Below are 25,024 nucleotides of genomic sequence, written 5' to 3'. Positions count from 1 at the left end.
GAATCACTGAACTTTGTTACATAGCATTTATCACAGTTATAATTTGACACTTGTGTGATTATTTGATTAATGTCTGCCTTCCCCACTGGTCTGTCAGGTCCAGTGAGCACAGGCACTGTGTCTCTTTCTGCTCAGCTCTGTACCCCCAACACTGGTTGATGGCCTCCTACATAACAGATGTTCAGTACACATTCTGGAAATTAACAGGTGGATGAATGAAGGAATGAATGATTTCTGGGTGGGGAGGGATACTTTGGATCAACGTTTCTAACAAATCTGAGCTCCAGTATTTGATGTGATTCTCTTTCATGGTTTCCTTCTTTGCTCATCAGCAGTCATCAAGCAGGGGTAGGAATTAGCACCTTGTCAGCCAAGCCTTCCTTTGGGCAAATCAGATTATTGAAGCTCTCCTTGGTGAAGTGTGCAAATCATGGTTGACATCTGCCAAGCCCTTGTTCTGTGCACACACTGTTTGACCTGAGGTAGCTTGAAATGGTCTAAAAACATGTGTTTTTGGAATCAGATAAGACTGGTTCAAATTTTAGCTCTACCTCTTAATTAGCTTTAAGTTTCTGAGGAAATTACCTCACTTCTTTGGATCTCCTTTCCTCATCTATAAAACAGGAATAACAATAAAAATCTATATAGTGTTGTGAGGATTAAATTATCTGGGTAATATAAAGGGACTGGCATATAGGAGTTGTTGTTTTATTCTTTACATTTTATTTTATTTTCTCATTGTGTACTTGAAAATCGCAAGGAAGTATTTATTTTATTTTTTCTGATTTTAAAAGCAACCTCATTGGGGTGCCCGGGTAGCTCAGTTGTTAAAGTGTCTGCTTTTGGCTTGGGTCGTGGTCCCTGGGTCCTGGGATTGAGCCCTGCGTCTGTCTGGCTCTCTGCTCATCAGGGAGCCTGCTTCTCCCTCTGCCTGCCCCTCCCCCTGCTGGTGCTCTCTCTCTCTCTCTCACTCTCTGATAAATAAATGAAATCTTAAAAAAAAAAAAAAAGCAACCTTATATGGGGGCGCCTGGGTGGCTCAGTCGGTTGGACGTCTGACTCTTGATTTCGTCTCAGTTCATGATCTTAGGGTCATGGGATCATGCCCCACTTTGGGCTCTGCACTGGATGTGGAGCCTGCTTGGGATTCTCTCTCTCTCCCTCTCCCTTTGCCCCTGCACCCTCCCCCTGCTCCTGTGTTCTCTGTCTCTTTCTTGCAAAAACATAATAATAATAAATAAAATAAAATAAAAACAACAACTTCATGCTCAGTGTAGAACATTTGTTCTAAACAGCAAAGTCTAAAAGACAAATTAATAACTTTATAAAACTGCATTTGAGATAAATGTGGATAGCATTTTGACATGTTACCTTCTAGTGTTTTCTCCATTCATGAGAAACTTTATTTTATTTATTTATTTCTATAAGAAACTTTATTTTAAATAGAGAATTCTGTCACATGGCACACAAAGCAAGGGAGTACAAATAGATGAACAGTGAAAAGTAAGTCTTGCTGGGGCGCCTGGGTGGCTCAGTTGAGCATCTGCCTTCGGCTCAGGTCATGATCCCAGCATCCTGGTATCAAGCCCCGCATCGGGCTTCCTGCTCAGTGGGGTGTCTGCTTCTCCCTCTGCCTGTGGCTCCCCCTGCTTGTTCTCTCTCTCTCTCTGTCAGAAAAATAAATAAAATCTTTTAAAAATAAGAAAATAAATAAATAAATAAAAGTAAGTCTTCCTTTCTACCCCGACCCCAGCTACCAGTTCCCCTCCTCAGAGACAACCACTGTTACCAGGTTCTTAGGTGGCCTCCCAGTGACAGTTTACATATTTAGAAAATTTATTAATTTTCATATCATCTTCTTCTCATGCAAACACTGGAATAGTGTACCTGCTGTTTGCACTGGAGGCTGCCACAAAAGTGAGTTCCCTTTCAGTGCTCATAGACACTGGTGGGCAGAGCCACAGAGGGCTCTGGTGACAGGTTCTGAAGGCTCAGCAAGTCTTGGTCTCGGTTGTATATTTTTACTCTTTGAACTGAAAATCTGCAAACAACTGAACAGGTGTTAGAATTCTCAGTCTCAACCGTTTCTACTGTTGCTCATGTGAGGAGTAGATCTGCAGGCGATGGCTGGGGCCAGCAAACAGGGTGGTCTGAGGCCAAATTCAAGCTTCTTCAGCATTTCCTTTTTTTAAAGATTTTATTTATTTATTTGAGACAGAGAGAATGAGAGAGAGAGAGAGCACATGAGAGGGGGGAGGGTCAGAGGGAGAAGCAGACTCCCTGCTGAGCAGGGAGCCCGATGCAGGACTTGATCCCGGGACTCCAGGATCATGACCTGAGCCGAAGGCAGTCGCTCAACCAACTGAGCCACCCAGGCGCCCAACTTCTCCAGCATTTCATTGACCCTCAGTCAATGTTTTCTAAACCTACAACTGGAATGAGTGTTCTGACATGGAAAGATAATATGTTGCAATTGGCATTGACCCAAAAATCCTAGAATGCTTTGGAGTGAAGGCCGGAGCCTAAATCAATATGGTTCACTCTAAGACCAGTCCTACCCCCACCTCCACCCTTCAGGCCTCCCAACCCTGCTACCTTCAGCTCGTCACTGGAGTGTCTCCTCTGCAGGTTACACCCCATTGGATGCAGGTCTGTCCCATCCAAACTCTCACTGGGCTTTCTGACTGCCTTCAGACTGGCCCTACCCACCAGGTCCTCTCCACTCAGCCTTCCTTTTTCCCTCCTGTTAATTAATTCATCAACCCAAGAACACTGAGAACTTGACCCGTTACTGGCCCGTGGACAAGGAAGGGGAGATAGGAAGTTAGACTTGTTCAAAGCTAAGCTCCAGAGAGCAGTGAATAAGAATGAACTGATGCATTTGAATATTGTACACCTTAAACTAATATAACACTGCATGTGTTACGTTAAAATAAAAAAAAAAAGAATGAACTGATGCATTTGAGACACCTCATCTGTAAAATGAATATTAAATAATATAATGGATATGACAGTGCTTTGTAAATGGTTAAGTGCTATATAAGCATAAGGGACTCATATTTTTATAAGAATGATGATAATTTATCTTCTTTAAAAAAAATTTATTTATTTGACAGAGAGAGACACAGCAAGACAGGGAACACAAGCAGGGGGAGTGGGAGAGGGAGAAGCAGGCTTCCCGCTGAGCAAGAAGCCCGATGCAGGGCTCGATCCCGGGACCCTGGGATCATGACCTGAGCCGAAGGCAGATGCTTAACGACTGAGCCACCCAGGCACCCCAACACAAGGATTCTTCTCGAAACATAATCATAATACCATTATCACACTTAAAATGAACACTAATCCAAATAAGGTCCAGACTTTGCACGAGGTTGATGTGTCTCTTACATCTCTCTTCATTTCTAGGTTCCTCCTCCCCGTCTTTCTCTCTCTCCTTTACCCCCTTGTGATGTATTTGTTGAAGAAACTGAACTGGTTTTTCTGTAAAGTTTCTCACAGTCCAGATTTTGCTGATTGTATATTCCCATGGTGCCATTTAACGTGTTCCTCTTTCTGCTATATAAGCATAAGGGACTCATATTTTTATAAGAATGATGATTTCTTGTAAATTGCTGATTAAATCGAGAGGCTTGATCAGATTCAGTGAACAGATATTTAAACTCAATACATTATGAGCATTTTCTATATCATTTAATATTCTTTTACATGTCATATTAATGACTACAGAGTTGCCAAAAATAAGAATGTACATCATTTCTTTAGCTGGTCTCCTACTGTCAGTCATTTGGATTGTTCTAATTTTTTTTTTTTTAAAGATTTTTTTATTTATTTGACAGAGAGAGACACAGCGAGAGAGGGAACACAAGCAGGGGGAGTGGGAGAGGGAGAAGCAGGCTCCCCGCAGAGCAGGGAGCCCGATGCGGGACTCGATCCCAGGACCCCGGGATCATGACCTGAGCTGAAGGCAGTCGCTTAACCAACTGAGCCACCCAGGCGCCCTGGATTGTTCTAATTTTTTGCCACCACACACGACTTGCTGATAAGGCTCCCTATGGACTAATGGTTTTCTGGCCTGATTTGCCTCCCTTCTGTTCTCTTAGTTCCTGCGGATGGTGGATGCCTGTGCCAGCTTCCTAACAGAAGCCTTGAACCCCGAAAACTGTGTTGGAATACTGAGGCTGGCGGACACACACTCCTTGGACAGTCTGAAGAAGCAGGTTCAAAACTACATCATTCAAAACTTTGTGCAGATTCTGAACTCTGAGGAGTTCCTCGAACTTCCTGTGGATACTCTGTACCACATCTTGAAGAGTGATGACCTCTATGTAACTGAGGAGGCTCAGGTGTTTGAGACTGTGATGAGCTGGGTCCGGCACAAACAGTCAGAACGACTCTGCTTGCTTCCCTATGTCCTTGAGAATGTGCGCTTGCCACTTCTGGACCCGTGGTACTTTGTGGAGACGGTGGAGGCAGATCCTCTTATCAGACAGTGCCCAGAGGTCTTCCCACTGCTTCAGGAAGCCAGGATGTACCACCTTTCAGGCAATGAGGTGAGTTGATGAGCGACCCTGTAGTTAAGCGGCAAAGTAGAGGAGTCAGCGCCCTCACAGAAATATAGGTGAGGCTGGCTTACCAATCCTTAGGAACGGCATGGAGAAGAAGACGCTGCACTGTTCATGGTTTGAGTCAGGCAGTTCCAGAAGCGCTGGATTTCTGATCTGTAAAATGGGGCTGATACCACATTATAAACAGCTACTGAGTGGACTGAGTGAGATAGGAAACCACTCAGCACATCCTTCCTCTTCCCAGTGCGTAGGGTGGAGGTTGATGGGGGTGACACACATAGGACAGGATGTGCCCTGTCCGGTCGCCATCCCATAGGAGTACCGCTTTCCTCGTTTGCCCTCTCTGGAGAACCACGAGTCTCTTGGATATCCTGTGATGTTACCTTGGTTCCGATTGTCATTATTTCCTTCCTGAATTTCTGAAAATTCCTCAAAACTCATTGTCCTGCCCTCAGTCTGGCCTCCCTCCAGTTCATTCATCAGCTGGATGATCTAAAACTCAAGCCTAATTATTGTGTTCTTGGGCTTACCCTCTTCACGGCTCCCCATGACTCTCAGGGTAAAGCCCACACACTTCCTGCCTCCGCTCCCAGAGCCGAGCCTCGCCTACTTCACCTCCCACCCACTTCTCTAATGCCGTCTCCAGCCTCTCCCTCCTGCTAGGCTCCTAATGCACTGCTTGCAATTCCTCAAAGTGGATGTGCTTTTTTCATCCACTAAAGCAGACTAATGTTCAAGTGCCTTTTTCCTCTCTCCATCTAGTTGACTTCTACTCCAGCTGCAAAAAGTTAAAGCATCACCTTCTTCAGAGACCTCTCTCATTCTCATAGCACCTGGTGCATTGCTCTGTCGTAACACCAGCCACCACATGGTAACCATTGACTTCCTCATCTGTAAATGTCTCTATACTGGCAGCTTGTTATGGTCAGAAAAATGTATTATTGGACTTTTCATCTCTAGACCTTACGAGAATCCTTGGTATAGAGTAAGCGATTGGTAAATGTTGAATAAATAAATGGGTACCAAGATGATGAATACACATATCATTTGGATATATCTGGTTCTCCTTAACAACTTCTGAAGAAATGTTTTATTCAAAACTTCACAAATACAAAAATAGGCTTAGTGGAGAGGAACAAAACCCTCAGGAAATAATAATATAGGGACAGTGTGTTAAGTTTATACACATGGACACACACACTTATATACCACTGTACAATAGTTCTAGGATAGGCTTCCAAACCTTCATTAGGCCATTGGTAGATCCTAGCCACAGGTGGTTTAGAAATTGTCTGTATGAGGCCACTGGAGCCTCCTTCTTTTCTTGTGTGTCGTTTTCTAGTTCTGTGTTGTCCTCAGATCTACTGTCATTGACTCACTCTGTAAATATATCCTTAAATGTTTGGTAGAATTTACTAGTGATACTATCAGAATCAGCGAGTTTTTGTGGTTTTTTTTAAGATTTTATTTATTTATTTTAGAGAGAGTGAGAAAGCAAGTCAGGGAGGGAGAGGGACAAGCAGATTCCGCACTGAGCGTGGAGCCCGATGTCAATCTCACAGCCTTGAGATCATGACCCCAACTGAAATCAAGTCTGATGCTCAACCAACTGAACCACCCAGGTGCCCCAGGAGTTTTCTTTGTGATGTTTTTAACTACAAATTGTATTTCTTTAATAGATATAGGGCTATCTATTTCTTCTAGAATACACTTTGGTAGTTGTGTCTTTCAAAGAATTTCCCATTTCATAGAAGTTGTGAAATTTATTAGCATAAAGTTGCTCACAGCATTCCTTTATTATCCTTTTAATATCCGTAGAATCTATAGTGATGTCACATCTCTCATCCAGATATTGGTGGTTTATGTCTCCTCTCTTTTTTTCCTGATCAGTCTGGTTAGAGGGTTATCAATTTTATCAATTTTCTCAAAGAAACAGCTTCTGGTTTCACTTGTTTTTATGATTTATTTCATTTACTTGTGTTCTGGTCTTGATTATTTTCTTTCTTCTGCTTACTTTGGATTTAATTTTCTCTTATTTTTTTAAAGTGGACGTTGATGGGGCGCCTGGGTGGCTCAGTCGGTTAAGAGTCTGCTTTTGGCTCAGGTTATGGTCCCAGGGTCCTGGGAGCGAGTCCCACGTCGAGCTCCCTGCTCAGCAGGAAGCCTTCTTCTCCCTCTCCCACTCCCCCTGCTTGTGTTCCTCCTCTCGCTCTCTGTCAAATAAATAAATAAAATCTTAAAAAAAAAGAAAAGAAAGTGGAAGCTGAAGTCATTGATTTGAGAACTCTTTTTCTAGTATTGTCAGTAGTGCTATAAATTTCCCCCAAGTACTACTTTAACAGCATCCCATATATTTCAATAGGCTATACTTTTATGTCTGTCTGTCTGTATGTAGTTTTTGCAAATAAATTCTGAACACCAGCTGTAGGCCAGATATGGCACCAGGCACTACAGAAAGAGTCTCTGCCTTATGAAATTTATGGTCTGTCAGAGAAGCCAAGACAGTAAGCAAATGAACGGTGATGAGTAGACTGATGGAGGGAGTTCAGGCAACCATATGGGTCCTACCCTATGCTGGGTATGTGGGTCACTGGCAGATGGCTCAGCATTGGGTATCAAAGCCCTCATAAAACTGCAGACAGTGTCTGTCTCTGCAGCTGCTCTCAGTTTAGCATTCAAAGTACAGAGTCTTGATCAACTACACTTCCAATATTCTAGCTACTTTTATTTCTGCTTCCTGTTTCCTAAGTCCCTGAAATGCAGGTGATAAAGGTTTTCTGCTGATATAAGATATCTCTGCTCTCCCTTCTGCAAAATTGATGCTATGAAGTATGTGTTCTGACTTTGGTATTTGCAGTGTGGAGGAAAGTGGCATTATGAATTTTGGATTTAGGAAAAGAGAGAATTCTGATATCTGGAAGAGTTTCCAGTGGCAGGACATGGGCTTTGCATTTAGGCAGATCTGAGCTTTAATCTTGACTGCACAATTTACTGACTGTGTGACCTTGGGGAAGCTACTTAACTGCTTGAAAGCTCTGTCCTGACCTGTAACATGGAGATAATAATGCCTACCAACTGTTACAATTGTTTTGAGAGTTAAATAGGATAATAAATGAGATGTGGTTAGCACAGTGTCTGGTGCATGGTAAGGCCCCACAAATGAAGACTGTTCTCATTCTTTCTCAATTCCTTTATGGTGCACTATTTCTCACAACCAAGCATTTTCTTTCTCTGAAGCTAAGATTTCTCTTTTCTTTTTTTTTAAAAGATTTTATTTATTTGTCAGAAAGAGAGTGAGCATAAGCAGGGGGAGCAGAGGCAGAGGGAGAAGCAGGCTTCCCGCTGAGCAATGAGCCTGATGAGGGACTCGATCCCAGGACCCTGGGATCACGACCTGAGCCGAAGGCAGACGCTTAACCGACTGCACCACCCAGGCATCCCAGATTTCTCTTTTCATTGTGTCTAAGGGTTGCTGCATAATTGTCCCAAATCCTCAGGGCACTTTCTCATTCCCATTTTACAGTCTGGGTAACTGAACCAAACAACCACTGTGATCTTCGAATCGAGGTCTCACTGCCAGTTCATTCCCTGAAACTCCCTGTCTGCTCACTGCTTGAATGATCTTGGGTTTCCTCCTGGTAATAGTGGTGTAAGTCTGGAGGCTACTCTCTGAACACACTTCTCCCCTTAACCTTCCTTTTTCAAACTTAAAACCTTCTTGTCCTATCATCATCTCCCCCTTTTAACCATATTCCTCCTCTAAGCTCGTGGAGGCGGCCACAGTGGGAGATTTTAGAACCCTAAAAGCAGACGTCAATTTATATTTGATTTAGAAGTGGTAGTTAGTACCTTCATTGAGAGAAATCTTTGGGGGCAGAGATAGTTTCCCCTCTGTTTCATTGCCTCCTAAGTTTCCAGCGACCACCTTGATTTATACCAAAGGCTGCTCTGAAATGTGTGGTGTTGCTCACTCCTGAGTGAGGCAGAGGCTCACCCCTGAGGACAGCTTTGTTGAAGCAACACGGTCATTTCTGGTGGTCCCCTAGTATAGGCCCTGTTAATGAATAGGCAGCAAGGTGCAATTGTCTGTTCTATTTTTAACAATCTGAAAAGACACTGGTTAGGGCTGATTGTTGCATGTGATTCACTGGAAACCCTCCTGTGTGTCTACAACAAACTTGCACATCTCTGACTTCAAGACTGGCCCTTGTCATGCCTTTGGGGTTAATATTTTGTCAAATGTAGTTGAATTTACATTTGGTAATAGTGCCACCACTTGGGAGTTCTGTGGTGCCAAGTGATAAGGCAGGTCTTAATACCCAGCAATTCCATCAACTAGAGTGTTGTATTAGTTATCTATTGCTGTATAATAAATTGTCCCCAAACTTTATAGTTTACATTTATTATTTCACAGCTCACAGGAATCTAGGCCTGGTTTAGTTGGAGTGTCTCATGAAGCTGTAGTCAAGCTGTTGGCAGGGGCTACAGTCATCTCAAAGCTCAAACAGTGTTGGAGGATCAACTTCCAAGCTCACTCACAGGGTTGTTGACAGGTGTCAGTTCCTTGCTGGCTGTTGGCTGGAAGCCTCAGTTTCTTGCCATGTGGGCCTCTCCATAGTAGCTGGTTTTTCCAGAGCAAAGGCCCCAGAAAGACTGAGAGAGCCATCAAGATGAAAGCTGTAGTGCTTTTTATAACTTAGTTTCAGCAGTGGTAAACCATCGCCTCTGCTGTATTTTGCTGGCATAGAGGCCTCCCCGGAACAATACTGGGGGGACAACATAAGATGGAAATACCCTGAGGTGGGGATTGCTGGGTGCCGCTGTGGAAGCTGGTTACAACCGTGATCCAGACTGGGAAAAAGTCTGTATCAGGTCCTGGGTTACCTAGTTCTCCTATTCATTCATTCATTCATTCATTCATTCACTCATTCAACAAATGTTTATAGAAACCCACAATCTCCAAGACTATTCTTGGTGCTAAGGATCCATTGGAGAATAAGGACTGTTTCTGTCATCAGGGACCTTATAGTAAATTACAAGGAAGTAGGAAAAGTGCTGTGATGGGGAAATTCAGGACTGTGGGAACATGTATAGAAAGTCAAGAATGGCTTCTTAGAGGAAAGGACAAAGGGACATTACAAATAATGCCAATGACTTAAAGGGTAAGTGATGGGGAGGTGGTGTGGGAAATCAAGGACAGATATTATGGGGGGGTCCAGATAGCAGGTAGGAATGCAGGGGTTTCTTTTTTTTTTTTTTAAGATTTTTTTATTTATTCATTCGAGACACAGAGATACAGAGAGAGAGAGCACGAGCAGGGGGAGAGGCAGAGGGAGAAGCAAGCTCCCCACTGAGCCAGGAGCCAGACATGGGGCTCGATCCCAGGACCCTGTGATCATGACCTGAGCCGAAGGCAGATGCTTAACCATCTGAGCCACCCAGGCGCCCCATGGAATGCAGGGGTTTCAATGGGAGCAGAGTCGTCCACAGCCCAGGACTCAGGAATGGGGTGCCAGGCTGGGAATCAGGAGTAAGATCACAGCTAGTCCAGTCTGGCCAGCAGGCTATTGAGGACAGCCACTGTGAAGAAGATGGGGGACTTCAGAGGAAGGCTGAGGCCTGGCTTTCAGAGCTGGAATAAAGGTCACACAGGGACCAATTCTGGGAGGCTAGTGCTGTCCTCTAAGTGTTGCTCCACAATCCCTAATCCTTTTGAAAGGACCAGATTGGTCCTGGAGGTTGCATCTGAACTGTGGGGAGGGGAGATTTAGGGGCATGAAGCAGGGCAGATAATGGGAAAGAAAATCACAGAGTGGCAAAATTTGCGTTTGGTGCCAACTCATTGCTCAGATCCTGTCCTGCCAGCTTGGTATCCTCACAGTGACTCCAAGTTCCCAGGACCACCCCTCCCACCCTTACCCCAGCTGTCTTCTCCACTGTCAGTGCCCTCAGATTCTGCCCATTGCCCCACATACATCCCCCACTTCTTTCTGCCGACCTCCAAAGGAGAGCCCTGTGACACACTTTATGGCCATTGAGGATGCAAAATTTACTGTATCTGACTCTTTGATACAGAAACCAAAGTCTCTGACGGAAAAGTAGAGGTTGGGTGTTGGCTGGTCGGCTTACTTGTGACCATTGATTGGATTCACCACTTGAGGGGGCAGTTTTTGCTACTATAACTTGTTGGTTACATCTGTGGTCAAGATTGAAATTTCAAATCCTGTGTGAGGTCAGCCTGACCTTGCAGGCTGCTTTGGTCATTGGGAAATGGGTACTGTCTCCCATCAGCCCACCTGTAGAACCTTCCCCACTGAGCCCAGGGGATGGATGGAACCAGGAGAAGGGCAGCTCTCCCTTTTCCCTAATAATGCCAATATACCATCTCTAGCTTCTCCTACTGCCATGACTATCTGTTAAGGGCTGTGCCTATGCTAGGTGCTCTGCTCATCCCTCATGCCTCTGCATCACAACCGCATGAATGCTCACAATGACTTGATGACACAGAAGTGATCTCAGGCATTTATGGAGATTGTGTTGCTTCTCCAAGGTCACATAGCCACAGGTGGTGAAACCAGGACCAAACTCTGGTGTACTTGACTTTCTGTTCTTTCAGCTGGTTTCAAATATCTGTGATGTGGATTTCTTTGCTTGTTCAAGGCTCTGAAGGGTCATATCTTTGATGTTGGGACCCAGTCCTCCAACATCCCTTGCCACACCATGCTCCCGTTTGGTTCTTTTTCCCTAAGTCTCCAAGTGCTCTGTGTGCCTACCATCAGGACTCCTCTTTCAGAAGAGATCTAGTGGTGAGCAAAGTCTGGGATATCATTAAGAAATTGAAACCAGAAAGGGGTGGAAGGTGGCCAGAAATGAAATTCCAAGGTTCAAGCCTTCAGACCGGGCGGGAAGGGTGAAGTGCATTTGATGATAAACGGACCAGGACTTCTTAAGATAGCAGCAAAAGCAACAATAGGTAAGCTTTGTTGAGTATCTATTATACCCCGGGCCCCTTGCAAGCCAGGCACACTACATACATGATACCATTTCATCTTCACCACAGACCTATGAGGTAGTTACCACTAAAGTCCCCATTACACAGATGATGGAGCTAAGGCTCAAGGTGAGGTCACATGGTGGCAGAGTTGGGAACTAGGTTCTGCTCGGTCTGGCTCCATAGCCTGGGCTCTGAACCTCTGTGTCATCCTGCCTTTACGTACTTCCATTGGTTTTCCAGATCATTTCGGAGCGCACCAAGCCCAGGATGCATGAGTTTCAGTCTGAGGTATTCATGATCATTGGTGGCTGCACGAAGGATGAACGGTTTGTGGCGGAGGTTACCTGCCTGGACCCCTTGCGGCGCAGCCGCCTGGAGGTGGCCAAGCTCCCCATGACGGAGCATGAGCTGGAGAGTGATAATAAGAAGTGGGTGGAATTTGCATGCGTCACATTAAAAAATGAGGTCTACATCTCAGGTAAGCAGGAGTCACATAATGCCAAAGCAAGAGCCCCAGGGGCACTATGCATTTCCCGAGTGAGAGCCAGGCAACCAACTTAGTAGAATTACTGTGAATGGCGATGGTCTAGCTCTGACTGGATCAGCACGTGGGAACCAGGAGCTCAGGTGGTCTTATCTTGGAAAGCACATTCTGACTTTTTTTTTTTTCTTTTAAGCACATTCTTACTTAATGGACGCTAACCTGTGAGCAGTACTGTACTAGGATCTGGGGGAGCAGGCAGACAGGTCTGGCCCTTCATGGAAAAGGAAGAAGGAAAGTGATACTAGAGTTTATTTGGTATTTGCTAGAGGTGTAGGGCACTGGGTAATGAATTAAAATGTCTGCTCTTCTCCCCAAACCTGAGCTCTCACCTCAAGTTTACTGTCATACTTTTAGATGCTCCAGTAGCACACAGTACTTTGTCATTTCTCACTTCTGAGTTATTTGCTTATTTATAATTGCACGGCGCCTGACTCCCACTAGTCCTTAAATTCCACAAGTCAGTACTGTATTGCCAGCACCTGGCGCTGCGCCTAGCTACTAGTAAATGCTTAATAACTATTTATTAACTGACAAAGTCTCTACCGTCTTTACAGCACAGTAGGTGAATTTACGCTTTGATGGTATTTAATCATCTGCCTCTCACATCAACTCTCTAAGGTAGGTGATTTTAATCTCCAGTTACAAATGGAGAAAATGCAGGCTCGGAAGGATTATAAAATGTATCTGAAGATAGATCACACACTGGTAAATGTCAGGCAGGGTTCCAACCGAGGTTCTCTGAGTCCCATATCTCCCCAAGACATCAAAAGCCACCCAGCTCTTCTTGGGGCCCCAAGGGAGGAGACAAGCATCCTTTGTCCTCTCTCGGAGGCTTTCTCTAATCTGAACTTGTTTGGGGAAGAGCTTCTTCCCAGAACTGGCATCCTCCAAAATCAAGGGCAGGTCAGTTCTTCCCTGGGTATGTTAATACCATAGATTAGGTAATAACCCTTATTTATTGATGGGAGGCATCAATCTGCTCACACTCTTTTGGCAACAAGTAGCCCCATGCCCCCCTGCACCGCCAGCCCCCATGCAGGCGGGCTAGGAAATGTAGTTTAGCTCTGTGCGCAGGAGGAAAAGACAGGTTTGGCAATCATAGTCAGTCTGTGTCACATACACTACACACGTTATTCTACAGTTTGTCCTTTCCCTCTGTTAGATTTGTTGTTGTCTATTGAGAAATGATACAAGCAATGCATGAAGGCAGGCTTGTTACACACAGTTAAATCACAGAAACTTGTACTTCAATTAACAATCTGTTTTGGACATAATTACATGTTGATATAATGAATCTATCATATGGATTAAGTCTATTGAATTAATGAAACACAATTTTTTTAGCTTTTATTTTCATACTGGAAAAAATACTGCAATAGGCATTTTATTTTATTATCTTACTTTTTTAAGGATTTTATTTATTTATTTTAGAGAGAGAGGGGAAAGAACAAAAGGGGAGGGAGAGGGACAAGCAGACTCCATGCTGAGCGCGGAGCCCCATGCAGGGCTTGAACCCATGACCCTGAGATCATGACCTGAGCCGAAATCAGGAGTCAGGTGCTCAACCCACTGAGCTACCCAGGTGCCCCGTAATAGGCATTTTAATACACATGTATTTATGAACTTGTGCTGCTATTTGGAGAAATTCCTGGAGGTGGTCGTAAGATATGTCAATTTAGAATTTTTGTAGATATTGTTAAATTGTCCTCCAGAAAGTTTGTACCAATTTACAGTTCAACCAGTGTTGAACAACAGTGCCCATTTTCTACATCCTTGCTAATATTTTTTATTATCAATTACATATTTAATAGCCTAGAATATTTAATTCATTTATTCATTAATTCATTAATGATGTTAGCATATTTTCATATATTTATTAGCTAACACTTTATTTTTTAAAAATTGTCTATTCCTACACTTTGTCTTTCTATTGGCTGTTTGTCTTTTTATTATTTTTTTGGAGCTCTTATTATATATCCTTTGCTATTTGTATTGCAAATAGTTTCCCTCAGACTATGATTTTCTTTTAACTTTGATTTATATTGTATATAGTAACTGTCTTTCTTATGTGATGCTATGTTTCATGTCATGCTTAGAAGGCTCCTCCCCACCCCAAGATCATCAACATCTTCTCCTATATATTCTCCAGTTACTTTTATACCATTTATTTTTTAATTTTATTTTATCCGTAATGTGAAAGAAGGATCTAACTTAATTTTTCTCCAAATAAATAGCCAGTTGTTCTAATACCATTTATTTAATGATGTTTATATCTTCCAGTCTCTTCTGTATTCTTTTCATTGGTCAGTTTGTCTCATCTTATGCCAATGCCACACTGCTTTCATTATCATAGCTTTTTACTACATTTTGATATTGCTAGGAAAGCCTTATTCATTCTTTTTCAAAAGTTTCTTAGAAATTTTTCCAAATTTACTCTTCCAGATGAAATTTAGAATATCTTCAAGTTCCCTGGAAAGTTCTGAAGGCACTGAATGTATCAATTAACTTGGGGAGGGTTGACATCTTTGCAATAACCTGTCTTCTCATCTATGCACATGAAATGCTTCCCACTTAATCAGGTCTTCCTTTACATCTTGAAGTAAAAAAATCATAGATTTTTTTTCTTTTTAATACAGTGTACATACATTTCTTTGAAAGCATGTAGTTATTTTATAACTTTTTAAAAAAGATTTTATTTATTTGAGAGAGAGAGAGAGCGCATGTGTGCATGTGTGAGGTGGGGAGGGGCAGAGGGGGAGAATCTTAAGCAGACTCCCCGCTGACTCCCTGCAGACACTCCCAACACGGGTGGGGCTCAATCTCATGACCCTGAGACCATGACCTGAGCTGAAATCAAGTCGGACATTTAACTGACTGAGCCACCCAGGCGCCCCTATTTTATAACTTTTGACACTACCTAAATGAGATCAATAACACACATACTGTTTTGAATAGAGAGCTCTAAAAGGTATACAACCCAAGGAAAAATGGTTAAACTATATGAACAAAAAATTCACGGAAGAGGAAGAAGCTCAGTCTCCCTAGCAGCCAGGAAAAACCAAACTATGACATTACTTTTCTCCATCAGCCTATAAAACAAAACAAACCAAAAAATGCTCTTAATATATGCTGTGGGTAGGGTAGGGGAAGGTCAACCAGGACAGCTGTGGAAGGCTCTTTGGCAACACCTGTAAAAATTTGAAGTGTGTGTGCCCTTGACTTAGAAATCTCACTTCTGGGCTCTACCCTAGAGAAACGCTCACCCAGGACACAGAGCATCATCAGTGATACGCATTGCCCTACTAGTGCATATTTATAAGTCTGAAAAGTACATCTTTTGCTTTAAGTAGTTGGTGGTACTCTGTGCTGATGAGGAATGGTACACAAAGCTGATAAAATATTTTATTAAAGTCACCAAAAAAGTCACTTCTCCTTTATCTTGGTCTCGCGCCCTAACTGAATTATGTATTTTCTGTTTATTGAGAGAGTGGTCTTGAAAAAAAATATTTACCAGCTCATTCTCAAATTACCTATTGTGAGCATCTCATTCTTTTATAAAAAAAATATTTAACAATAGGATAAATCCCACTTATGTTTTTTGTATAGATTGGAGATTTGAACTGAGACAATTTTGTAAGATTTCTTGGTGATTTTTCCAGGTTTGCATTTGTCTAAATAAGTAAGCAAACAGAACTTAAGTGCCTTCTAATTTGGCTGCTGGTCAAGGGCCTACCATCACCACCCGCAATGGTCCAACCTCACCTGACCTGCCTTACTTCCTGCCCCTTGGCTGCACAGACACTGAGTCCAGGTGCCTGCTGGCCCCTATCCACCCACATGGACTTGGGTGCAGCTTCCCTGAAGACTTCTCTGAACCCAATTCATTCAGCCACCTCTTCTCTGAACTCTCACGGCACAGAGGTGACACAGGACACAGTCCTGGTACACAATTCACCCCAGCCGCACACTGGCTCTCTCTATCCCTCTGTGTTGGCTATGTCTCCCCAACCAGACGACACACACCTTCACGATTTCTTAAGGACTGTGGGAAATTATGGGACAAGCTATATTTCTTACACATCTGGTGGTTTCTTAAATGCTCTGTATCTCTTCTAGGTGGCAAAGAAACACAGCACGATGTTTGGAAATATAATTCTTCAATCAACAAATGGATTCAAATTGAGTATTTGAACATAGGCCGCTGGAGGCATAAGATGGTGGTGTTAGGTGGCAAGGTCTATGTGATTGGAGGTTTTGATGGCTTGCAGAGGATCAACAACGTGGAGACCTACGACCCCTTCCATAACTGCTGGTCAGAGGTATAGGAGATTTCTTTCTTTTTTTTTTTTTTTAAAGATTTTATTTATTTATTTGAGAGAGAGAAAGAGCACAAGCAGGGGCAGAGGGAGAGGGAGAAGCAGGCTCCCCGCTGAGCAGGGATCCCGATGTGGGGCTCAATCCCAGGACCCTGGGATCACAACCTGAGCTGAAGGCAGAGGCTTAACCGACTGAGCCACTCAGGCCCCCAGGAGATTTATTTCTATGAGTAACTTTGTATTACTACTTCAAAGCTTAAAAAATAAAAAGTATATGCCAATGTAGGTATATGGCTTCTGATTTCTCTGCTCGCACTGAGAACATTGTTGGTGGCTCTGAGCTTCCCTCCTGAAAGGGGCCATTGCTTCAGCATTGCTGATCAGGTCACAGAAACAGCTTCCTTCCAGGTGGGGAAGCTCTGTGTGGGCAAGAACCCCAGCTGGAGAGGGGAGGCTTGGTCCCAACCTCAGTCTGCACGTCTTAGCTCAGAGTCTCTGTCCCCTCAGATGCCAGCTGTTGTCTCCACAGTGGGCCTACAGGGATCCCTTTACTACACTGTTTACTGAGTCAGAGTCATATGCTGCTTGTAAGACTTTAGCAATTCAACCTTAGGTGTATATCATTGCTAATCAGTGGGCATAAAATTTCAGTTATGCAAGGTGAATAAGCTCTGGAGATCTGCCTACAGATAACAGTACTGCATTTTATGCTCAAAATGCATTTTATGCCTAAAAATGTGTTAAGAGAGATCCTTTTGTAGTTCATAAGCATGATGATTTTGTGTTCATGCCATTGTATGACACGTGCCTCCCTCAAACCTTGTTACAACCTTGGCACATTACCCTCTGATGTGGGAAAAAATTTGCTAAGAGAGTAGATCTCATGTTAAGTGTCCTTACAATAATAATAATAATAAAAAGTAAAGTGAACTCAATTCCTATATCTTCAGGTTAGGCCCAATCCCAAATTTTCTTTCTCCTTATCAGATCGTATGTCAGAGTATGTTCCACTTTGGGGAGTATAAAACATGATCATCAGAGGCACAAGCAAAGGTAGCCAGGTCTTCATGGCATCCAGCCAAGCAAGATCTGTCAACCTGAAAACTGCTATATAGCCCTTAATATTTATGGGGGTGTGCCCCAGATCTGCTCAACTTGTCAAGTCCCATTACAGAGTTGCTCCATGACCCAAGAGGGCCATGTCAATGGATAAGAGGCTCTGGGAAGTGCCCTTGAGTGCTGTGGGGTTCACAGGGTGGGAGCACAAGTCTGGCTTAATCCCCAAATCTTCATGCTACCCCAGAGTGGGAGTCTGCTTACCTATGGCCACCTGAAACCCTTATACCAGCTTTTCTTCCTAGATGTAAGCAATATGGCCAATACCTGGCACATAGTAGGCACTCAGTAAATATTTTTTAAATGAAAGAACACATGAATTAATATAAATATGCATGTTTGAGAAAGCATTTTCCTCCAACATTGGCTGGTTTCATCTGTATAAATGTTTATTCCTATGTACACCTTTTCTCCCCTGATAGCTGGACTTTGGAAGAAACAGGCTGGAAACATCCATCACTCAGCTTGTTCTAGCCTGTCCTGAGTCTGCAGGGAGGGTGGGAAATACATGCTTTGACCTCTCTGCATCTCAAAGGGAGTCAAGCCCACAGGCCTTGTGACTTCAGGCAAAGGATGCCCAGGCTTGTGTCCCCAGCTCCTGGCCCGTGTCCTGTGAGCCGCGGCAGCAGTCTGGGAGCAGTCTGTAGCTGTGGGGCTGACAGCTTCTCCCGGTGCCTCTGCAGGCAGCGCCCCTTCTCGTCCACGTCAGTTCCTTCGCAGCCACCAGCCACAAGAAGAAGCTCTATGTGATTGGGGGCGGACCCAATGGGAAACTGGCCACAGACAAGACTCAGTGTTATGACCCTTCAACTAATAAATGGAGTTTAAAGTCGTCCATGCCAGTGGAGGCTAAATGCATCAATGCAGTCAGTTTCCGGGATCGCATCTATGTTGTTGGTAAGTGAATGAATGGCATCTTATTCATCTGAGGCCCCCCACCCATGCAGTGTTGCAGGTAGATCAGATGAGGCCCTTCTGGGAACTCAGATTCCTGGGTGATGTGGGTGAGGTTGAAAAGGAAGAGAAGATGGGATTGGTCCAGACCTTGGTGGAATTTACCTTCCAGTCCTGGATACAGAAACAGCCTACTTTTAGGGGACATACAAAGCAGACTGACAGTGGGGCCCAGTGGACGAGCCAGAAGTTGCTACAGGAACGAAGCATATTGTAAACATTAGCAAATGTACAGAAATTGAAATGTGCACAGTATATATGGTAAATGACTGATAAATAGTAGCTATCATCATTTCTTATTTTGTGTTAATGGGAAGTTTACTCTTTCCACTTGCTTTGGGGGCTCTGAAAAGTTGCATTTAGCCAAAAGGAAAGCCTGGCTGGCCAGACCACAGTTGGCATGTAATTGTTAAGGATGATGGATCTCAATCCTGACTACTCATGAGAATCACCTGGGGAGCTTTTTACAGAACTATGCATAGCTGGAGCTTACCCCAGACCAATGATACCAGAATGAGAAGGAGGACGCTGGCCAACAGTGCAAGGTGTTTCTAATGTGCAGGTGATTTTCCTGTGCAGCCATGATTGAGAGTCACTGATTTAAGGAGATGCCAAAAATATGTAACTCCAGCAAATAAGAGCTGATCAGAGAAGGCTTCCCGGAGGCAAAATACAGGAAGAGATTAAGGAAAAACCCCTTCTCTCCCTTGCTTCAGGTTTCCTGTATCTGTATGGTCAGTCTCATGACTTCAAAGTGCATCTTAAGATGGTGATGTGGACTGGTGTCCCAGGTCATGCTCAGTCTACAAAGAGATGTCACTGCCATGTGTTGATAGCTTCTCTGCACCAGGCCTTCTGCAGGTGCTTTATGCGCATGGTCCTTCTCATGTCTTAAAACCACCACAGTCTCAGGGCTTACAGTTACAATAAAAACGTGGCAGAGCTGGGATGACGAGCTGAGTGCACCCGATGCACCAGGTGGTATTTCCTCCAGGGAGCAGTCTTAGGGTACATTTTGGCACCACCTGAAGCCAACTGTCCTTTTGCACGTGATTAGCGCCTGGCCACAGAGTTTAAAGGGCTCTGCGAAGTGTTTCTAGTGTGAGACTTACTGCCCTGCATACCTACTCAGCTTCCGGGAGAGCCACGAATCTACCCTTTCTATTAGCAAGATGGTAGATTTGACCGAGCAGAAGTAGGATTTTTGTGGGTAAAGGGGAAGAAAACCAGAAGAACAGCGAGATGCCCACCGTGTTTCCCTTCCTCTTCAGGAGGGGCCATGAGAGCGCTGTACGCCTACAGCCCCCTGGAGGACAGCTGGTGCCTGGTGACCCAGCTCAGCCACGAGAGGGCCAGCTGTGGCATCTCGCCCTGCAACAACCGCCTCTACATCACCGGGGGGCGGGACGAGAAGAATGAGGTCATCGCCACTGTGCTGTGCTGGGACCCTGAGGCCCAGAAACTAACAGAGGAGTGCGTCCTGCCCCGGGGGGTGTCGCACCATGGCAGCGTCACCATCAGGAAGTCTTACACCCACATCCGGAGGATCGTGCCCGGGGCTGTGTCGGTGTGACTGCACGAGGGCGCAGGGCAGGGCCGCGGGGGCTCGGGACCGGGTGCCGGGAGACCTTCCTCCTCATCTGTCGCCGGGTTCGTGCCACTAAAGACAGCGGGCTGGGCTTGAGCTACAGGCCCTACACCTGGGCTCCCCGTGGCTTCCCGTGGGACTCCTTGGAAGTCACAGCTTTGGGACACTCTAGACCAGCCAGGAATGTTTGCGTGACCTACCTCAGGAGGAAAGAAGAAGAATATTTAACATTCAGGACACACCTGTCCCATGCCAGGTTCTGTGCCAGGCACTTGTGTATATCAATTCATTTAACCATAATGACCTGCTGACTGGATATTATCACTTCAGTTTTACAGGCGAGGAAACTGAGTTTCAGAGACGCTAAGGGTTTTGCCCCTGGTCACTCTGATTGTAAGTAGCTAAGCCAGGAATCTAAACCCAGGTCTTTTCCATTGCAAGGTCAGTGGTGTTCTGTCATGCTGTCTATCTCCGAGTAGGAAACAAAAACTGGCTCATTTTTTGTTCTGACAAGTTTGCTAAAGGATTCACTCAGAAAGGCAGGGAAATAAAATTGTTTCTTTTTGTTCTTTTTTTCTTCTGTTAGAGCCTTCAGCTCCTTGTCAAGAGTGTCTCATATGTTGTTTTCTCTGACAGGACCGGGAGATGGGTCTGGGAAGACCTATATGCTTTGGAAGAGATAAAAGACTTTTCCCCTATCGAAACCTCTATTTCTTATATGTACCTTATAGAGATACATTCAGACCAGAACTGTCATCCCCAGACAGAATTGTACCTTCAGCAGAGGGCACTGGCCTGGCCTCTTCGTGTCCAGCACCTGTATTGCAATGTAGAAAGGATTTTCCAGAGACTCAGAATACTTTTTTTTTTTTTTTTTTAATGTAAACATCCCTCCACTACTGACCACTGCAGGAATGGCTGATTCTTTTTGAACTGTATACTTTCTACCTTTTAGACTGTGATTTGAGTCCTTGTGCCTGAGTCCTTGTCACCTTCCTGGAACCTTAGTTTTCAGGATCCTTTGAAGCCCTTCTATTTGGTTTTCAGATCAGTCTGGCACAATTTGGACTCAAAGAATGGAGTCTGTCCTTCACTCTAAGAGATATAGCTTTCAGATGAGCTCACTGGAAATTCATTCTAATCCCCAAATTGGGGAAACAGATTAAGAGATCCTGTTTCATGTGCTGTACTTAAAAGCAGCAACAATGGTAACAACATAGTAACTGCATTACCCAGTGTGTTTTATTTTCATCATATGATTTTAAATCTCTTTACAGAGTGTTATTTCATGGCAGATGCAGCAGATCGTGCTTGTACTTCTGAGTAGTTTGGGAAGTTAGAGATATTAGAGTTGATAGTGTGTTGAATTTTCATAGAAAAGTTATGGTTAGAAGAGGCTAAAGTTCAAAGCTGATTTAAAAAAAAAAAGACTTGGAACATTGCAAATGAGATTTCTATGTACGCTTAGGTCATTGAGAATAAATATAAACACATGTCGGTGTGTGAAAAGCTCTGTGCCTTGGGGTCAGGTTAGGTTTAGCTCCCTGCTCCGAAAAGCAGGATGGGAAAATACAAATATATTTGTGGAAATTTAGAACACATTACAGTAAGTGATGCACTTACTCATGAGCACTAATAATCTTAATGAAGCTTTCAACTGAAACAATTTAATCTAGTTCCATTTAGCAAACATTCAAGGTGTTCTTTCTGTTTGTCAAGCCTTGGGGACACCAATGAATAAGACAAATTCCCCCCAACCAAGAAACACTCAAACCGGTAAACAGGCCACGAGTCGACATTATAATTTTTCTTTTCATCAAGTTAGAGAAAAATGAGATGTGTGAGGTTACATCTATGTCTTTATTGCCCTCCCAGTGGTCATCTTCGAAAGCTGTGCTCTTGGGTCAATGATGTGGCCATTGCTTACATATTTGACTTTTTTTGAGATCGCCTTCAGAAACTATTTATGAGCTATAGAGAAATCATTTTCCCAAGACCATTTCAGGGAAGAACTTCCAAGGAGGATATCCAATGACAACATCAATGGCATATGCAGAGAGGGCCCCTCAGAAAAAGAGTGTCCCTTGTCATGGCAGTCCTTTGATAAGAGTAATTAGCAAATTTTGCGCCCATCAGTGGATCAGCCCTACTCTGGGAAAGTGAGGATTTAGGATCTTTGTGTTATAAATCTGGGTCTAACATCAGGACCCAAGTATCAGGACTAGTTCAGAATATCTAAATGAAGACAAGGAAGGATTCAGTGTGATATGTGACCAGATATGCAGGTGAATTGTAAAATCTCAGGTGCCTGGCTCTCAAAAAATAGAGATTCTCAATAATGGCATGGGTTGGCAGACAGTTACAGCTGTTAAGGCTGTACAGAATTCTGCACTTAAAGCTGCCAGTCAGCAGCTTTTAGGGAAAGAAAAGAGTTCAAGTAATTTGGGGAAACTTTAAAAGCATATCGGGATTTAAGCTTCTAGGCACTAGCTAGAGATGGAAGCTCTTAAAATCTAATTTCCATTCACAGATAATAAAAAATTTAGTTTGTGTAGCTGTCATAACCCATCCCACCAGCAGGGGGATGAGGCAGATCGGTGCCAGATGAGCCAGAGGCAAAGGGCCCCGGGGACTGAGGCAGGGCATGTGGCTCATCTTGGCCCAGCAGACTGGATCTGGAAGCAGGTCGTGTGAGGGAACAGAGCGCCCCTGGCTGGGAGGAAGAGGATGAGCTAGGAGGAGGAAAAGGAGGTCAGGTTTAAGGATACAGGTCTAGAAAATGATACCATGGTCCCTAGAGTTTGTGAGCATGACTCCATTCTCAAAGGCAAGGGAGATAAGGAACAGGTGGTTCAGGCAAGTGGGTTCCAGGAGAAGAGAGGCACAAGTTCGAACAGGACTGGCAGCCAGACCCACTTGTTGGGGGGCCTCTGAGCTGCTTGGCTGGGTCTCCTATTTTACTGGACCTAAAGAGAATGAGGCCCAGAGGCTGTGATGGGATGGAAACTGTAGGAGAGGTTAAAGGACCCCAGTTGCCAAGCTGATCTGAAATGGGCAGGGAGCTAAGCTCACCTGAACATCCACAGATAAATGTTCTCTTCTTAGCCGTCACCACATTCTGCAATCAGTGGCTTCAGGAAATACACACACTCACACACTGCCCTTGAACTCAAACTGTGCTCTCAGGGAAATACAAATATTGTTTGCTTATAGCTGTGAAACTATAGCTTTGCTATTTATAAAAGCACTTGAGGTACTGTTGTCATTTACGAATCCTACTTGATTTTGAAAAAGAAAAGTACTCAGAGTTTTCAAAGTGAGTTGAATTTCTTATAGAAGGTCCTAATTTGGGGTTGCAAAATCATTTTTTCCCTTAACATCTGATTTGAGTGTTATATTAGATCTCATAATCTGAAGAGCCATCCTTCATGGAAATCCACAAATATCTCACATATGGCTCTTGCAAAACCAATTTTGACAGGCTGAATTTTCATATTTATAGGTAAAAGAGTTGATGCTTAGTTGACCAAATCCTTTAAGCATTTTGGTTACGTGAATTTGTATTTTTTTAAACCATCAAACTAAGGATATTGTTTATACATAAATATACAAATAAAGTTTGTATTTATTCAATAACGTGTGGAATGGATAAGAATGTGTTTTACACTAGGTGAATTTTTTTTGCTTGTTTTAGTTGATATGAGTAAGTGGTATCTGAATAGAAATTAATTTAGGAGGTGGAAATTTAAAACATTTCAGTTGGTTCAACAGAGTTCGATAAAATCATAGGATAGAATTGATCAGAGGTGGTCTATAGAATGGCAAAAAAGCAGACAGCTTTTCCCTCCCTGAAGTCTCATTGCCTCTTTGAACAAGCTTTTACCAACCCACTTGCAAGCTGTATGACTCTCATCCTGCCTGCATTACCCCTTCTTACAGGAGGCCCCCTTCTAGGTTTCTGATTTCTGGTCTGACTCTTAACCCTGCCTTCACCAATGTCACTGTGTTGTTTCTGAAGCCTTAACCGACCTGTGTTTCTCAAATCAGGGCACATGGAACTTGGCATGTGAGACGGAGAGCTGTAGTTTTTGACCACTGGAAAACTTGTCATCAGTTTCGTTTGTTTTGGATAACATTACGAAGATCCTATGCCACTGAAAAGGAAAACCTGAGGTTTTGAAGAAATGTAGGCTCACATGAATAACTTTAGGCCATTCCTCCTGGCCTCCCTGGAAATAGAGGTTCTGGCTCCTCTGCTTTGGGGACTCTGGGTGGAAAAGCTTGGGAAGCACAGCCCTATCTCACGGGAGGGAAGTGCTCTGGAGTTAATCCTGGGCAGTAGCTCCGACAGCCAGCGCACCAGCTGTGAGTCAAAATGGGGTTTTGACCTTCAATTCACTGCTCAGCCCTCCAGTTTCCCTGCTGAGCTTAAGTGGTAATCTGATGCCTGGGCTGCTTGGCCAGGGCCTGGCATCTGCCCAGCTTTCCTTGGCTCCTCTCCCCACTCTTGGTGCTCTCTGCTGGTGTGTGGCATCCTCTGGACCAGCCTCCTTTTCACTGGAGCTGTGGCCATTATATAGGATCTCAATTCTCCCCTACCTCCTGTGGGCTCATACTTCATCTTCTGTTCTTTTTTTTTTTTTTTTAAGATTTATTTATTTGAGAAAGAGAGCACGCGCACCAGCGGGAGGAGGAGCAGAGGAAGAGGGAGGGGGAAAGGATCTCAAGCAGACTCCCTGCTGAGGGCAGAGCCCCACGTCGTGGGGCGCAGTCTCACCCTCCTGAGATCATGACCTGAGCCGAAACCAAGAGTTGGACGCTTAACCGACTGAGCCACCCAGGCGGCCCTTATTTTCTGTTCTTATACGCTGCCACAATTCAAGACCCTTGGTGCTGGGGACTAATTTGGGTCAGATCCCCCCCACTCCCAAGCTGCCCAGTATCAGC

At 44.0% G+C, this 25,024-nt stretch overlaps 1 protein-coding gene and 1 non-coding gene across 2 annotated transcripts in view; both read left to right on the top strand.

Moving 5' to 3' along the window:
- KLHL6 (kelch like family member 6) overlaps positions 1–23,713 on the top strand; it is a 57,000-nt gene extending 33,287 nt beyond the window's left edge. The window contains exons 3-7 of the mRNA XM_006737425.3: positions 4,101–4,550; positions 11,800–12,037; positions 16,220–16,422; positions 18,219–18,432; positions 19,761–23,713. Of these exons, the coding sequence (XP_006737488.2) occupies positions 4,101–4,550; positions 11,800–12,037; positions 16,220–16,422; positions 18,219–18,432; positions 19,761–20,062 (1,407 nt within the window). The 3' untranslated portion in view covers positions 20,063–23,713. The remainder of the gene's footprint in view (positions 1–4,100; positions 4,551–11,799; positions 12,038–16,219; positions 16,423–18,218; positions 18,433–19,760) is intronic.
- Positions 17,169–17,271, top strand: LOC115942395 (small nucleolar RNA U13). The gene has a single exon (XR_004076999.2). It is a non-coding gene; the product is annotated as a small nucleolar RNA U13 (small nucleolar RNA).
- Positions 23,714–25,024: the final 1,311 nt, after the last annotated feature.

Source organism: Leptonychotes weddellii, chromosome 1 (assembly GCF_054177405.1).
Source record: "Leptonychotes weddellii isolate Sample4059 chromosome 1, ASM5417740v2, whole genome shotgun sequence".
Classification (NCBI taxonomy): Eukaryota; Metazoa; Chordata; class Mammalia; order Carnivora; family Phocidae; genus Leptonychotes; species Leptonychotes weddellii.
This window is presented reverse-complemented; position numbering and strand designations above follow the sequence as displayed.